This window comes from Hydractinia symbiolongicarpus, chromosome 10, assembly GCF_029227915.1.
Source record: "Hydractinia symbiolongicarpus strain clone_291-10 chromosome 10, HSymV2.1, whole genome shotgun sequence".
Taxonomy (NCBI): Eukaryota; Metazoa; Cnidaria; class Hydrozoa; order Anthoathecata; family Hydractiniidae; genus Hydractinia; species Hydractinia symbiolongicarpus.
The window spans coordinates 10,724,831-10,742,032 of NC_079884.1; the positions used below are offsets into that span (position 1 = coordinate 10,724,831).

Here is a 17,202-nt window from a genome sequence, read left to right on the forward strand (position 1 = left end):
AAAAAGTAGACTAAGTTGAAAGTCGGGACAAGAAGTAGAATATATTACTATTTTTTACCCAGATGGCCTTTTAAGTTCTAATGTACTGTTATCAATGAGAGTCCTGCAAGGGGGGTCGTAGTGCCATTAAAACTATGGAAAGCGTGCCAAATTAACATTAATAACCGCGCAAGATATCTATCCTATTCTTGCATTCTTGTACTGAACGCTAATCAGAAAGTATCGATCATACTGATTATAGTTTCTGGCATAATTCGAAGGGAGGTGGCTGAACCACATCAATTCGCATGCGCAGAAAAAGACTGATCTTTCTAAATATATAATATATTGTTTCTGTACAGTAACTTTTATACATACATGTGCAATCATTTTATATACCAAATGTTACTATGGTTACAACCACGCGTTACTATGGCTACAACGATAGTTACAGGCAAAGCAGATAATAAATATTTTAAACTGGTTTCTAGGCCTGCTAATTTTGGCTGTGTCCTCACAAAATTTTGCACATTAAGACTGGAAACGAATTTGTAAATACGCTATCAAGGAACAAAGTGGATTTGCTCTTAGTAACCGAAGTGGATTTGCTAGTAGGAAAACACAAACTGACGATATTTTATTCAGATAAATAAATAAAACAAATAAAATATGCAGTGAAGTTTGTCAAAAAAAAGATGCCATGATGCGCAAAGTGAAAAAGTATATTTATAGAAAATAAACAAATAAACTCCATAATTCGTTGAGTAAACATACTTTAATATAAAAAATAATAAATTAAAACACAAATAAAAATAACATATGGAAAAAATTATTATAATTATTAAATCACTATTTTTTTTTACCCTCAAGGATTTCAACATACCAACAATGAACTAACTTCGTCAAAAGTAAAAATTAGGTCATATGTAAAAGCTAACGAAGGGCAAGTAAAAAATTCCTTATTTTATAACAAGTAGTAATTTCACAATAGTTAATTAAACGAGACAAACAAACAGAAAAACGTACTATTAAGCTTTTCAGTATTGGTTCCAATTTCTATAACAACGAAAAAAAAAACATGGCGGCGCGCAAAAGTAAATAAAAAACTGACAATTCATTTAAACTGAGAGATGCAATACAAAAAATACAATATCTATAAAATGATGAGTTAAATAAATTAAAAATCGATTCTAATCTAACGGAACACGAAATATAATTAAAAAAAAAATTAATTTCTTCGTACGAACGGTCCTTTCACTAGTACAGCCTTTCTGACTATCAAAAATCTGTGACAATTATAGTGGTGAGTGCGGTCATCCAGGACAAACCATGTCTATCAATTTGAAGTAGCAACAATAAAAGGTGAAATTTCTTGAATGATGTAGCTGTGAAGTCGCGGGAAACGATATGCTACGATGGCCCACCTCGTATATTGTAATGCTTACGCTCTAAACAAAAAAATATTTGTTTCTTCATTCATTGGAGCACTCACTCACGCACGCACTTACCCACTCACTCACTCATTCATTCATTCAGCCATTTAGCCATTCATTCTACCACTCATTTATCCATTCATTCACTTATTCATTCATTAATTCGTTCATTTATTTCACCTTTTATCATTCATTCATTCGTCCATTTATTAATTAACATACAGGAGGTAACACAACTAAACCTACTCACCCATTAGAGGAGATTTCTTCGGTCTACGTGACGGCGACATCAAGTCACTCGTATGCACATCTTGATCGCTACTTGACCCGCGTGCATTCCTCGATTTGTCTTTTAACGATTTGTCTTTTTTGAATTTCTTTCTCCATGATTTCGACCTTTTAAAATCACCATCCCCAAGATCATTAGGAGGTGGAGATTTGTATTCATGACAAAGTATTAATAATTTATTATATTCACGTTCTAATATGCCCCGTACCTAAAATAAAAATAAAAACATTTAGACAAACAGGAGAAAGTAGAAAGCCTACTTTCCACTTTTATAAAAAATGTATACATTTCGTAAGTACTGCCTTACAGGTTGGAAAAGCATTTAAATAGCCTATGAAATGGTTTTAGACGCCTTCCTGTGAGCAAAATCTTCATTTAGACGCACAACGTTAAAACAATAAAATTATATTAAATATTGAATTATATAATGTTTTCCAACCCCCTCAAAAGTGTATAAGCCACTAAATAAAAATTTGATTGATTGATGATTTTGTCCTTTCTTTAAGATTATATATCGACTAAAGGTATAATGCAGGATGACTTCGCGAGAAATAAATAAACTCTGTTTAATTATAATGAGCGTCTTCACTTTAAAACGAATTAGCTATTCACTCTCCATTTGTGCTAAAAAACTCGTTTTCACAGTGAAAAAATTGATATGGTTTGTTATACAAAAAAAAAAAAAAAACAGGTATAACTAGCAACTCGGTATGAGAAGTAACAGTTTTCGTTATGTTTTGAAGCCTTAAGACATATTCTTTGACTATTCTGTTGGATATAGGATACAAAACCAGTTTTTCGCGACAGTACAAGTACTACTCTCTCGCCACTTACCTTCTCATTAGTACTAGGTATCTGTAAGTAGTAAGCAAACGTTTCCACATCAAAATTTTCATCCAAAGCAATAACAGCTCCGTGTACACCCGACTGTCGTAGGTACTCTGCATAATCTTCAAGTCCAATCTTTGTCGCCCATTTTATTACTCGAGCGTTTGACCACACCAACACGTCTATAACGCAGAACGAAAAAAACACATACTTGCATGGACTAACTTTGAAGTGAAAAAAACGTATGAAATAAATTATAGATATGTTACCTTTATCTACACCGTCTGCATCTTGTCTTCTTTTCTCGAGAAACTACACACACGAAAACTTAAGTATACTGTTTATTCAAATATTTTGTAAATATTGCATCAGATAAGAAGGAAACAGAAAAGAAATAAAAAAAACTGCAGTAATGATTTGTAGCTTCTAAGAGGACGAAAAAGACACAATTAAGGCCGATTTCCATTAAAAAGTTTCTCATTAGGAATCTTTTTTTTTTTCATCGCAGCTACTGCATTTCGGCAGCTTTCGATCAACTTCTAAAGCGTGTGCAGAGGACACCTTTTTAACAACCAATTAAAATCCCCAAAAACGCTGTTATCTGTAATATCAGGGACCAAGTATATTAAAGCGCCAAAGTCTAAACATTGATATCTGTCGCGACGAAACCTCTTAAATAGCAACCGACCTTAAGAAATAAAGCTGTAGTAAAAGCACATGGTATGTATACATAATTTGTTACCTTCCTGTCATAGTTGAGCGCTTCCAAACATTTTGTACCACATGCTAAACTCGTTCTGAAAAGTTAATACAAAACTATAAATGATAAGAACAAATAAGAAGACAAACAGCCTTCCTTGGTAAACATAAAAGTATGGCGTCGAATTTTAAAGTAGGCGTTGGAAAATTGTTACGTGTTTACCGTTACAACCATCAACAGTTCAAATTATTTTATTTAAACAAAAAGTGAGGAGATATACTAAAGCTTTCTTACCTATGAAAATTATCAACTACTTTTAAATATTTCGTGTAATCTTTTTTGGTTATATGTTCTAGCATTCGCGCATCCACCAAATTTTCAATAAAATGATACTAAAAGTAAAGATAAGAACATTATTATGTCATACATCCTTCTATTACAGTAAGCAGCGATGCATCGTGTTATAACTTACTTTATACTGTGGTAACCCCAGGCTAGCTAACCACTCTGATGCTATCCAAAAGTGATTCATATCACCGAACACAAGTGACTAGGAACAAAAGAAATTTAAAATACAAACAGAATATAACAATACCATATTAAGTGGATTTTAAACTTTGTTTCATTTAAGAAATGCTTGTTACAGATATTCCTGTAGGTCAAGGTAGTAACAATATTTTGCTGTACGCAAACGTTAAATAAATTTATGTACTTTCTGTAAAAGACATTCTTCGGCGCCGTAAAAAACAGCCTAGAAGTTAGTAAAAAGCTCACCGTCTTCATCGATGGAGGACTAACAGGATTTGTGACATTCACCATTTCGTGAATAGCCAATCGAAGTTTCATTCGGTGAAGTTGGTTATTTACACCAATCTCGTGTTGAATCTCAAAATCTGACAAAGCCTGAAATAAAGATAGGATAACGTGGTATTCACCATGTTAACTACCTTATTCGTACTAATTATTTCGCGCAAAAACAATATAAACGTATTTCACGCGTATTAAGTAAATTAATACGCGAAGGTTCAAATTCCCCCACAAATAACAAGGAAACAATAGCAAAATTTAGTGAATCAAACAAAATGAAAAGACGTTTTTTTTTCTTTAGAAAGTATATATTCGTGCCCATTAATTCTCGCTCAAAAAGATTTGCGAATAATTTCTATATAAAAGCACAGATCCATAAACCGAACTCTAGATTACTTGATTTTAAAAATTACAAAAATTAAAAAAAAAGGTACCCATAGGACATAATCCAGAGGAATAGGGTTCTCTTCAACGACAATTGGATTTAACACAAGCTCACTTACTGACATTATTGACCCGCTTTTCACATTTGCTCGACATGCTTGTATATACCATTCAGGTAGTTTCACCCATAATTCAAGCCAGGCTAATATAGTAGGTGCGTTCCAGGAGCCAAATGGAGCGCCTGAAGCTATGACATCCTCCAGTAGCTTTTTCTTCATGCGTGTTTCTGCATCGCGTTGAGTTTCAGCATTCGAGTCAAGGTCATCACTGCGGCTAATTCCTAAGTCTCTGGGTTTTAATTTGCCTTTAGTAGAAAATATTTTTCCTAATGAATTTTTTAGACTTCTATTTTTTACACCTCTGCGAGTTAAAGATTCCATACTACTTGTGATACTACTAGGACTAGATGAAAAATCGAAGCTCTCTGCTTCATAAGAACTACTAAGACCCCATGGAATAGAAACTTTGGATCGTTCCGAGCCTTCGCTTTCCGTGGAGTCGGATGGTTGTGAACTTGGCGTGTCTGCTTCAGCAAGTTGCTCATGAGAACGGCCAATGTTCAACTGAAAACAAAAATAATATAGAAATACCTTAAAAAACAAAACTTGTACATGCTTATAGACAAACACTAGAACTGAGTACTCCTACACCTAACGGTAAGGTTACCTCCATACCTACCATTAGTGGTTTTGTATCCAAAGGGTCATAACTCGTGAACAGAAAAGAATTATTGGCTTCATCTGACTCTCTCCTTGTCTAAAAATAACAAGACGTATGATATACGCAAACAGCCTCGCGAATAAAGTTTACAAAAAGCTGTCTATCAAATTGCGATTTTTGTTACGAAGTTAGACACGACATATTTTACTATTCAGATACGCAATAATATTTGTTACACACTTATTTTTCAAAATTGGTTTGTGAGACCTTCCTGAACGGAAAATTCCTCGAACTTTTAATTTTCGATGGGTCCGTCTTGGGTGAACCGACTGACAGGAAGAAGAAAGACCACAAACCCACAAACCCCAAAATTTGCGAAATTCATTAATTCAGTTAATTCTGCCTACATTCACTTTTAAAAAGTTTGGTGGAAACACCTTTATTTATTAGTTAGTTAAACAAGTGTTTTGAACACTTGTCTTATCTTTTTAAAAAAGAAAAAAGAAAAAAAAAGTAAAAATAGTTACCAAGATGAGATTCGAACACACGACGACTCCCGTGTCGGTGCTCAGAGAGGCAAAAATTTCCATTCTTGTAGGACACATTTGCGTTTTAATACAAGCTCACGAGCTTGTAACAAAAGATAAAAAAATTTATAAACAAAAGAAAGACGAGCATATAAAAATGATAATCGCATTTATTTTTTAAGGAATACCATTGTAGCAGAAAGTGCTACAAGAGATGCATGAAGTGCCTATACATAATTATGGTGTTTACCATCAAAGACTGCTTTCATACACTTTCATGATCAGTTTAATATAATGTAAGTTGATAACAGATGTTAACTATATCATTTGCGCATCTTTCAGACTTTCGCCAGAATGACACAAGACAGACTTAAAATTTTGTGGTATTAACAATGCACTTACATTTAAATCTCTTGTTCTTTGGTAGGAATCGACATGATTCTTGTTACGCTCAGTTTTATCAGACTCTTTGGAAGAAGCTACACTGACTTCATCTAAGCTGTTTGTTTCGCTTCCAACTCGCTTTTCGATTTGTTCAGTCAGTCTTTCTGTTGTTCTATGTTCTACTTGTAACATCCTTCAAATAAAATGTTAAACTTATAAGATCAATACTCAACATTTAAATTTGCGAAGAAAATTACTGTACACAATTTTTTTCATAATTTGAGGCTAAAATTATAGGTACATTTTACAGCTAACATGCAAAGTAATGAAAAAAATAAAAAAGTAAATTTATAGATTGACAGGGATCTTGCCAAAATAATTTTAAGGGTATAAAAAGGGGTCTAAATCCATAAATATGTTTCTCATTTAAAAGCCGTTTTATTACAAATTAAAATATGTAATGTGAATCGGACACACACTATTTTAAGTCGCAATAAAACGTACTACCTGCAATTACCTAAGAGTTTCTCCCAGTATAAAACTAAGTATTATAATGCTTTGAGTTTTTATCTTGATAGATCATTTTCATAATTTCACATAATAAATTCATATTGAGAAAACAATTTAGCGAGACGACCACTCACGTAAGAATGTAAATTTAATGGATGGATCCCAACGTGCAGGATTAAATTTCATGGACAGCCTTATCTTTTTCCGGTTCATGGGAAAGCAATTTATTTATTTATTTGTTAAAAATATTTATACAGGATTTCGTTTTAGGGATAAGGTATACATATTTCATTTACTGGAAAGTAAAAATAATAATGATGAAAGAATTTTTTTCGATATGGAACTTGACTTAAATTTTTAAATATTTTGCCAAATATGCAATTTTTTAAGATTTTTTTAGGACGACCACAATAATTCCTTTTGCAAACACCTGCAAAATTAATTCCCTAGCAATTTCAACAAAACCTTCTTATCACAAATTACTTACTCTAGTTCTTCGTTAATTGCATCTAGCTGTTGTTGCAAAACGTTTGCTAATTTCTGTGCATCGTTAGAATTCAATGTTTCCAATGAATCCTGTGCCACTATAGATGGCACTGTCGAAATAATTGACCCCGTCACAGAACCTTTATCTGAGCCATCCATATTGTCTTGTCTGGAAACTAAAGCTTTTGATACGTTGGATACTACGTTCGCTTGGTTCATTTTCTGCCAGGTTGGCTCCTTAGGACTTGCTAACCTGATCGACTCATCTTTTGATGGGGTAGCATATGGAGTGCTTGACATAGTGCTTCCAATGTACGCCTTGTAATAAATATGATTAAGAATAATAAAAAGAATAGTAAGATAAAAACCAAAACACCAATTATGATATCATAGTTGTTTGGTCATTCCAGGTCAAATGAGTTTGAACCAACCCGTCTCATCTCAGATTTGGCTGTTTTTTGCACGTAAGGTAGGATTTTTTGAGATATAAAAGTGTACTAAATTTAAGATCAAAACTTAAGGTCGCTGAGATACAGTCTCTCAGTCCCAGGCCCTTTCTTCCCAAAAATATATCTTGCGTCAGTGTTTGGCCAATTATTATCATTAAAAGGTATTATGGATGTGAAGTTGGTTACTCCCATAGCTATTTCTTTTTTGGGGGGTGGGGAGTTTTGGTTTAATGTAATTACATAATATTAAAATCAACATTTCACTTTCTCATTGTTCTGACAGTATAAATACCAGCAGAATTTCTTTGCTGAGTATTCAAAATGACAGCTGGTGTAACCACTCTGATGACAGGCAATAGATTTAAACGTATGTTCACCTGTTTCCTCAACTGCATCACTTCTTGTCTTAACTTATCAAGTTCAGCACTCATTTGTATCTAAAATAAAAACACTGCACTCGTATTCTTCAATAAATTAAAATGCAACAAAAGGAAAAAAACTTGATTTGCAACTACCTTTGTACGTTTGTACTCATCATTAATGGCTTTTAGTTTATCAAGCTCTTGAACTATGACATTCTAAAAACGAATCACTGTTGGTCAATCTTGAGCATTAAAGTAAGTACGTAGAACTTTAAAGCTTTAAACTTTAACACCATTACTTTCAAAAAACGTTAATGTTATTTATTTCGAGAAGTAAAAATATAGTACTATGGAGATTACAAGTACTAATAAATGGTAAATATATATCAAAAACAGTGAAACATCACATATACACTAGAAAGGTTCGGAAAGAACCTGGAGGGGTCTAGGATACTAATGAATTTAGACATTTAATCCTTATTTTAAGATAAACCTTCACAAACTTCACTCAATAGTCAATTGTTAAATTCAACCTGCCTTCTATTTTATACAATTTGAAAAGAAGGAAAGAAAAATTGAATAATCTTGTTCAAAGAGAATGTCAAAGAAATCCACAACAATCAAACTGCAAATTCACGCTTGAAATTAAAACTCTAGATAAACTCTTAGTTATTGTTGACAGCCAAATAATTTCACAAGCCTACAGCCTAAATGATACATGGTAGTGTACCTTTTCATCTAAAGTCTGCATTTTTTCTTTCATATGATTCTGCAGTCTGTCACTCGATTCTGATAAAAGTTTATCAACAGTACTTTGAAGTTTCTGATTATGACTTTCAGTCATTTGTTCTCTTTCCTTTGTCTGTACAAAGAAAGAAATATAAATAGGCAAAAGAACATAATATCTGCTTAGAAGGTAACGCACGTCTAAACCACAATTTTCAAGTATAGACTAAGTACATAAAAATAGGTCATGTCCGATTTACTTTAGCTTTAGCGTTGACATTTTTGATGGATTCGTACATTGGTAGCAAAACCTAAAAACCATACCCTTTGTAGATCTGCAGTAATTTCTTCTAATTGAAATTGCAAGTTTTGTAATTGTTCTTCTGCTGTAAAATTACGTTCTTCAGCCTATAAAGTAAATTAATGATGCAATTTTTCTAAGTTCTTATTGGAGTTTAATTTAAAATTAGACAATGTCGCGTACATAAATATTTTTAACTACAAATATATAGAAAAACAAGAAATAAATAAATAAATACAATTAAGATATAACATACAGCATTAAGAGCAGCCTTTCGACTTTCCAACTCCTGTTGTATCTTGGGTAACTCCTCTGCATGTTTCATTGATTGTGAACACTTCATTTCGTAAAACTTACATTGTTCTTGCAAATTTTTTATCTTTTCTTCTCTCTAGAAAATTAATAAGAATTGAAAAAAAAACTTTACTGAACAAGGTGTTATACAATTTCATAGAGTGAAACAAGCTGTTTGTCTGGAGGAAGGGATAATGATTAAAATTAAAAACTAAATCCATTAAATGGGTTATCAATAATTAACACTTTATAATAACACAAATAGCTAAAGTCTGAGATAAAATTGCAATTGCTCTTAAAGTGAACAAAATAAAAATAACTATATCATGCAATGAGAGTAAAACTAAAAATATATGAAGAAGCATAAAATAATAAAAAATAATAAAAACATATTTTATTTCCAAAAACAACAAAATCAAAAAAAATAAATAAATCTGTTTCTAAATTGCCAAGCTGAAAGCAAATTATATGAAACCATTCTGAACAAAACAAATTACTATGTTCTTATCAAAGTTTTTTAATAACTCAAACAAATTTAGTTAAAAGTTTCCATACCTGTTCTAATAGTGTTTTTAAACCCATAGATTCTGCTCTTCCACGCTCACTGTCTTCATTAGATGATGACAATTCATTCTGCGAACGAACATACCTTTTTTCAAGAGTCATCATTCTTTCCTCCAGATCACCTTTTTGTGCTAAGGCCTGTTTTAAAGTAAAAACACCATTAATTTGACATGCATAACTACACACTATACAGCAATCACCTTTAGAAGAAAAATCTGTTACCTCTTCTAATTCTCTCTGTAATTTTTGACTACTTTCAAACGAAAACGATGCTTTTTTATTTGTAGTGTTTATTTGTTCTTCCAAGTTTGAAACACGATCTTTGCTTTCTTTTGATTCTTTTTTTGTCTGAACAGGCAGAAATGATTTATTTAGTTATTTCCTTTTTGCTCAATTTTTTACAGAAGGTTATAATGATAAGAAAGGATGCGAAAGTTCTACGCAGTCAGATGTGTAGACCAGACAAGAAACATTGCAAAATCACAGTCACAGTGTCCGCAATATCCACATTATTGAACAAATAAAATGGTGATCCACAAGGACCCAGGAAATCGAAAAGATATAGGCCTGGTTTTAGGTTTTAGATGTAACCAAAATAATGTAAGATCGTAAGTTAATTTGTGAACATTAACAGGTAAACTTTGAAATGTTCAAAGTGTGTGGGCCTAGTATAAAAAGGTCGTAAATCGTTGCTTGTGAGTACAATCTTTGAAATTACAATAATTTTATGAACATTATTGTAGTTGGGATTTCCACAGACGATCTGTAGAGTATTATCTAGTATAGACAGCAAAATAATCACATTTCATGCCCTGAAAACAGATTTTTAATAAAAAAATGGTTTAGCAGGAATGAATTTTTCATACCTTTTCAATTTCCCGTTGTTTTTGGTCCAGTTGGTATTTTAAATCACTAATTTCTTCTCTCAAATCTTCCACATTTTCATTCAGCGGTCCGTTCTCCAACTATTAAAGACAAAGTAAGTTTTAATGTAATATTTTTATTTAAAATGATCTAATCAAATGATGAAAGATTAAATTATTTTAAATAAAAATAATGAAAGATTAATTTATTTTAAATAAAAACAACAAATGTAAAATTAATTAACATACACTCTTTCCTCCACCACCAGGTACTTGGCCATTTTGCCTTCGCTCTCTCGCTAGTTTCTGTTCGTGCTGTAGGTGTTCAATCTAATGAAAAAAGGTGAATTTTGTAAGACAATGAGCATAAATTCAATTGGTAATGTTAGATGGTAATCATCCTCCTAAATAGCTCAATATTGATATAATGAAACACACCTCTTGGTTAGCTGCAGCCAAATCCTCTTCCAAATTGTTTGCTTTTTCAACTGCGATTCGAAGTCGTTCTCGCACCTAAATAGTATATTAAAATCTTTTTTAATAATTTTTTCTGCAGCGGAAAAAATTTTTTTTGCAAATAAAAACATCTGTATAGCGAACCTTTTCATCAAGAGCTTTGTGGTGTTCAAACAATGACTTTAGTGCTTTTAAGACTTCAACTTCAGAAGAAACACCAGCTGAAGATTGGGCCTGTCTTTTAACTACTGTCATACGCAAAGAACGCTCGTGTCTTGAAACTAAACTCTCCAGGTGCTCCAACAAAAGCTATAAACATAAAGTATAATAATCAGCATCACACCTATACCTTATTAGGGACATGGAAATCAAGTTGGACACCCCGGATACATTAGAGGTAAAAAACATTGAAAACCAAAAAAAGGCTATATAATGTGATTTGATCTTTAAGTGCACAAACCTTTGTGTTTGAACGCTCAGCTTTTAACTCAGCTATTTCTTCTGATTGTTCATCAACTTTTTCCTTTGCTTGGAAATATTCTTTCGCTATAGAAACAAATTCCTAAAATGGGAAAATTATAAAACTATTCCAGTGCTATTTAACTGCTTTTTTATCACAACAAAACTTTCCAGATTATGTGATTAAATTGCTGTAATTTCCATTCAAAATTAAAACAGAACAGCTTATACAATAGTCACATTTTCTCAGCTAGAATTTAAAGCTAGGATTATACAATTTGTTATCTTTAAGCTGTTAAATTTTCTTTTAATCTGCTCAAAAAATAAATACAGATTTCCTAAAACTAAGTTCTCTTTTCTTATCAAAATATCAAGTAATTTTTAAGGTAACATTACCCCTTTAATTTAAAGGGGTATGAAGCTAGTGACTTCTGCCAACAGATGCTACAGTTTATATTCAACGAACAGATACCAGAGTAGTTACATTCAGTGAACTGCTTACCTCAGCCAAAGGAAACCTTTGCTGTTTTAACTGTGCAATAACTGAATCTTCGTCAGAATCATATGAGGATAATTTTCGTATCAAATGTTCACGGTCTAGATCACACTAAGGAAAAATAATTCAATTTTTATTTTACTTTGCACAGTACTTTGTGATTAATTACAACAGAAACCTAAAATAACCCGTAAGTAAACAAAACATAACACTCTGAAAGACATCATTTTAGTGAAATCAAGTCCATACCGAAGTTTATTTTGTTTTTTTGGCAGATAAACATTTTTGTTTTGCTTTTCTTTTATCTATATATTGAATTCTTTAATTCTCTGGGATTTATCTATAGTACTTTCTCATCTTCTTCTATTTTTAAAATTGCAAATTTTGGTGAACCAATCATAAACAAATATTCTAAATGAGAGTGTCAGCATTTTCACTGATCCTAAAAAAATTAAACTAGAGGCTGATATAATATGGCCAACCTTATTAATTTATTTTTTTAGGGTTCTTATAAAACAAGTATGGGGGAATTCTACAACGCTAAACTCAAAACTAAAAGAACTGCGGAACTGATGTAGAGAATTGGTGACAAAAAGATGCAAAAGAACACAAAATATTTAGAAAAATATTTATATTTGCTTTTTCTGTAGTATTCTGTAGTATAAATCAGTAGTATTTCTAATAATACTTTAAAGTCAACAAAATCTATTTACATGAATCTCAAAATAGTTCATTTCAAGTTGAGGGAGAACAGTTACTCTGTTTTGTGGGTTTATCCTGATCTTCGCATGCATGAGATATGGTAGCTATTAGAGAGTGTATGATTTGTGTATTGTCACTAAGTTCCAAGGCTTATAAGCATCTAAAAACTTTAAACTAGTCATAAAATGTTATTTGTAAAGTACGTATATCTAAATTAGTTCTCCTTTAAGATTTATGTCATTTTAAATATTACAGCTACAGATATACCACAATTAAAAAATGAGGCAAAACAATAACAAAAATATATATTACTGAAGATTTTTATAGTTTTTAAATGCTTTGGGGTTGTTACTCAATTTTAGTCCCAATTTTATTTCTAGTCATTTGTAAGCTATTAATGTGGGCAGCTTTTTTCAATAAAATTTAAAGAAAAACAAAAGTTTTAAAAACAATTCTAAATTTGCTGCACTAGTCATTGAATAATGAATGGTATGTATATAGGTATCTAAAAGCCTTTTTGTGCAACATCAGGAATATATTGAATGACTTTTTCTGTAGATGTAGGTTTCTTAAGGATATCTTTAGAAGATATTTTAAATGTATTTAATAAATTAGCAGGAAGTTGTCAACATTATGCCTACAAAGACATTCTTTTTCTTTTTTTTATCACATGATCAAAAAATGTGTGAATGAATACACCTAATTACAAAATATGTAGACTGAACAAATTCAATTTTATATGTATGTAATAAATATAAAAAATATTAAAATTTAATTTTTTTAATGTTCTCTAACCAATGATGACCAATGAAGCTATTTTATATTATAAAAATCTATTTAGATATACAACTATTACATAATTATCAGACATCAGATATATAAATTGACTTTAATAACAAACAATTCATTCATTGTGAACTTAATTTTCTCCAAGAGACACAAAATACATCCACTGTGACCCTTATGTAACATTATAGTGGCAATTCTCTATTAAAATCTCATGCATATTTTAAATTAGACATTGATTTTAAGGATTTTTTACATGTTACTGCATAGATGCCTCTAACCAAGTTATTTGCATTGTCACACTTCTGATGTATTTTTCATTTAATTTTCCGTCAGTTAAAGTAAAAGCCTTATTTTATTTAGGTCACATATACTTATCTTTTTGTTGTTGATTGCTACATTCGGGATCTCCCCCAATGACCTTCACACAATTTGCTTGAATAAAATATTTTGTGTAAAAAAATCAACCTTTTACAGTGCTAATCAGAACAGAATAATACTCAAAATAATTTTATTTACATATTTTTTTAATTTTTATGACATAATGTTTAACATGCAAAAACAAAAACAACGAATAAACTTAAAGGAAATTTCTGAATACATGGAGTTGCAATGGCATGCCGGGGTTGAGATTACAGCAACGAATGTTAGACAACTTCTATACACATGGGTTGTTTTTATTATTTACACTTTTTAATGAATGTTTAATATTTTGTTGTAAGTCCACATTAGCTTTTACGTGCCTGGATAATCTAACAATCAATCTATAACCAGTTCTTTACAAGAATGAAAAGTCATTTTTTTACTAAATCATAACGTTAAAGTGCACATTTATTTCCCAATTGGAATTTTTCTTTAATTTCCCAATAGACTAAGGGTAACTATATCTGCTCCAAACACTTATATAACACATTTTTTAACTTGTATAATGTTTTCACTAATACCTCAAGTCACTGTATTACAATAACACAATGGTAGCATGTGTTGCTTTTGTCTAATACAAACAATCAGGACTTTTCAGGAAAATTTTAATACATGTGTGCCAAAAAGCACGCCTCAAGTATTTTAGGTGTGTTTTTGGGTGTGCTGCACTGGTTAACTTCTTATAAAATTTGTCATTTTGCAGGTGCTGTCAATAGCACGCCTAAGCCATTTTGTGTGTGTGTGGAGGTGTGCGCGTGCTATTGCACGCCTCTCCTGAAAAGGCCTGAACAATAGATAATAGCTAACAGTTCTCAATTATGGTAAGTTATCACAGTTATGGTAAGCAGGCAGAGACTATTGTTGCTAAAGTCAGACCTAACAGCAACTATTTCAAATTTCTGGAAATCACTGAGTATGTAAAGCAGTTAATCACTTAGAAAACAATTATTGCCACAACATTGTGAAATAAGATTATCTCAGATAACTCAGAAACATAGAAACAACTTTAGAGTGTGCAAAATCCACGAAAATACAACTTTATTGGCTAGCTTGTGTAGAATTGATATGTTTTATTGCAAACCAACATGCAAATCTAAAATTACAGGGTTATAACCCAAATTTTCAGAAGCCAGAGACAAGCAGATAGGTGAAATTTTTATTATAAGGCCAACCTTAATTAATTGTTTGTTTGCCGTTTTCTGACTCGTAGTTTTGTTGCAGGGTGGGTCGGTCGGCAGATTATTTTTTTTACCTTTTCGTCAGACTAAAAACTGTAATTTTACTGTCTACTCTGGTCTTCTTGTGAGCCTGTTATTTTGATTATTAAATTGCTTAGCGATTCAGCTATATTTTTATTCAACTACACTCATACTTTATGGAAAAATTATTAGAATGGGTAATTTAACTGTGTTTGGGTCGGAAATCGGCAAAATACTGGCAAAAATAAAAGCCCTGACCCAAACTTTTTGTGGTCGGCTAGAAATTACAAAGGTTGGTCGGAAAACAGCAAACGAAAAATTTTTTAAGGACAGCCTAACTTGTAATTCACCCCTATAATATTGTTACATTGATAAAAGTTAAAATCCATATCCCTATCAGGTGCAATGTTTTTGATGACATATAACTTTAAACTCCTTTTAACTAAAGGTGGCATTATAATTTATGCAGCATAATTATATCTATAAATCTGAAATGCAAATAAATTGAAAAGTAAAATTGGTTAAAATTTTTTTGAACATGCAGAGGCACTTTTTTCCAATGGTTAAATTTCATTCAGTATCACTTTTGTAGACTTTTAAAACACAACAACACACAACAAATCAGAAAAACAATAATATATATATTTGCTAAACAGTTGCGTCAGGTGAGAGATATTCATGTAACACTATTTACTTTTGACAAGCGGTTCTCGTGGCATGAAATTGTTGTTGAAACAAAATTTATACACTGTTATGTCTTTATATTTTCGTATTCACTTTTTCCCCAAAGTGCTGTTGCTCTTGATTTGATTTTTATGTTTTTTGCAATTCTCACAATATGGCAAAACATTTTCTCACTTAAATTTTTATATCAGAAAAATGAACTCTCGATTACAAGTGAGATGGGGAGATATCTATCTCCAAGGGAGTAATCAAGAAAATAACCCAGTAAGACACTATTTGTTGAGAGCAGCCAAGGCACTTTAATTGGAGTCAGCAATTTTTTGCTATTTTAATGGCAAACAACTTCAATAAATATAGTAAAAAAGACTGTGTATGGTAAACAAAATAGCAAACTGACAAATAAAAGCAGAAACACTTGTCCTAAATAACTTCTCCTAACTCAGGGCACTATTTCAGCAGCAGTGATTAATCAGGAGAGGATGATTATTGCATAATTTATGGTAGTTCATTTTAAATAAGCATACCCTGCCCTGATAAACAGCTGTAAAAATATAAAGAGAGGAATATCAAGGAACATATAGGAATAGTTACAAAAGCAGATATGTGATTGTGTGATGTCAAACCAAATATTATTTCATGGACATGTTTAAGTCAAAAAACATGTTTAAAAAACTTGTATTATACCTTTTGTAACACTAAATCAAACTGATTGAGCAATGTGTCTCGTTCAAGTTCAGTTTCTTTCAAGCTAGTCTTTGCATTAGTTAAATTTTCTTGTGTTTCACGTAGTGTTTCCATCAACTTATCCCTTTCATCCAGCATATTAACCATAAGCTGCTCAAAATTATTATCTTCCATGCTTCCATCTCCAGGCATATCACCATCCTCGGACAGCGTTGGCATAATGTCACAAATCATGATTTTGTTTTGACCTTGTCTTTTAAAATGCCTGTTTTATTTAAAGAATTTATCTTCCTATCATTGTAGAATCAACTGAATTGTATAGTGCATTACAATTCTGTTTTGGAATTAAAATGATTAGCTAGCCAGCTTGTAGCTACATAATATCAAGAAATTTTAGCCACACATTGACCAAGCCTTTCTATGTATTGAAGTTTTTTTAATAATATACCTACAAAACAATATATAACATACAGCATTAATTATAAAAGCCTGAAACAACTGACAAATACATTTAATTAAGCCAACTCAAAGAACATAAGACATAATAATTACGGACAGTGTAGAGGTCAAATTTCAATTTGCCTTTTTGTCCCTCTTAGTAAAAAAAGCAAGGACAAAAATAGTAAAATTGTAAAAGTAATTACTAGATTCCTAGTAAATACGGGTAAGCTGGACAAACAATCTAAGTTTTGCATATAATAACATAA

General features: G+C 31.6%; 1 protein-coding gene across 1 annotated transcript; it reads right to left on the bottom strand.

Annotated features, from left to right (window-relative positions):
• Nucleotides 1–308: 308 nt before the first annotated feature.
• LOC130612405 (liprin-alpha-1-like) lies at nt 309–16,956 on the bottom strand. Its single transcript, XM_057433710.1, has 26 exons — nt 16,496–16,956; nt 12,024–12,128; nt 11,523–11,624; nt 11,207–11,371; nt 11,045–11,119; nt 10,856–10,936; nt 10,610–10,708; nt 9,966–10,091; nt 9,735–9,881; nt 9,142–9,276; nt 8,909–8,992; nt 8,589–8,720; nt 8,012–8,074; nt 7,874–7,933; nt 7,049–7,365; nt 6,070–6,244; nt 5,159–5,236; nt 4,540–5,043; nt 4,004–4,132; nt 3,702–3,779; nt 3,524–3,621; nt 3,272–3,326; nt 2,799–2,841; nt 2,536–2,711; nt 1,663–1,909; nt 309–1,427 (listed from the first exon to the last, which is right to left on the bottom strand). Exons 1-26 carry the CDS (start codon nt 16,727–16,729, stop codon nt 1,390–1,392), a joined length of 3,546 nt encoding a protein of 1,181 aa, XP_057289693.1. The 5' UTR covers nt 16,730–16,956; the 3' UTR covers nt 309–1,389.
• Between the last annotated feature and the right edge of the window lie 246 nt (nt 16,957–17,202).

Bases quoted from the DNA above. Each gene is read 5' to 3' on its own strand.
- LOC130612405 (XM_057433710.1), bottom strand. From the start codon at position 16,729: ATGATTTGTGACATTATGCCAACGCTGTCCGAGGATGGTGATATGCCT. The intron at 10,092-10,609 runs GTATGAAAAATT...CTGCCTGTTCAG, and splicing joins AACAACGGGAAATTGAAAAG to ACAAAAAAAGAATCAAAAGA. The intron at 3,780-4,003 runs GTGAGCTTTTTA...TTTTGTTCCTAG, and splicing joins GTCCTCCATCGATGAAGACG to TCACTTGTGTTCGGTGATAT.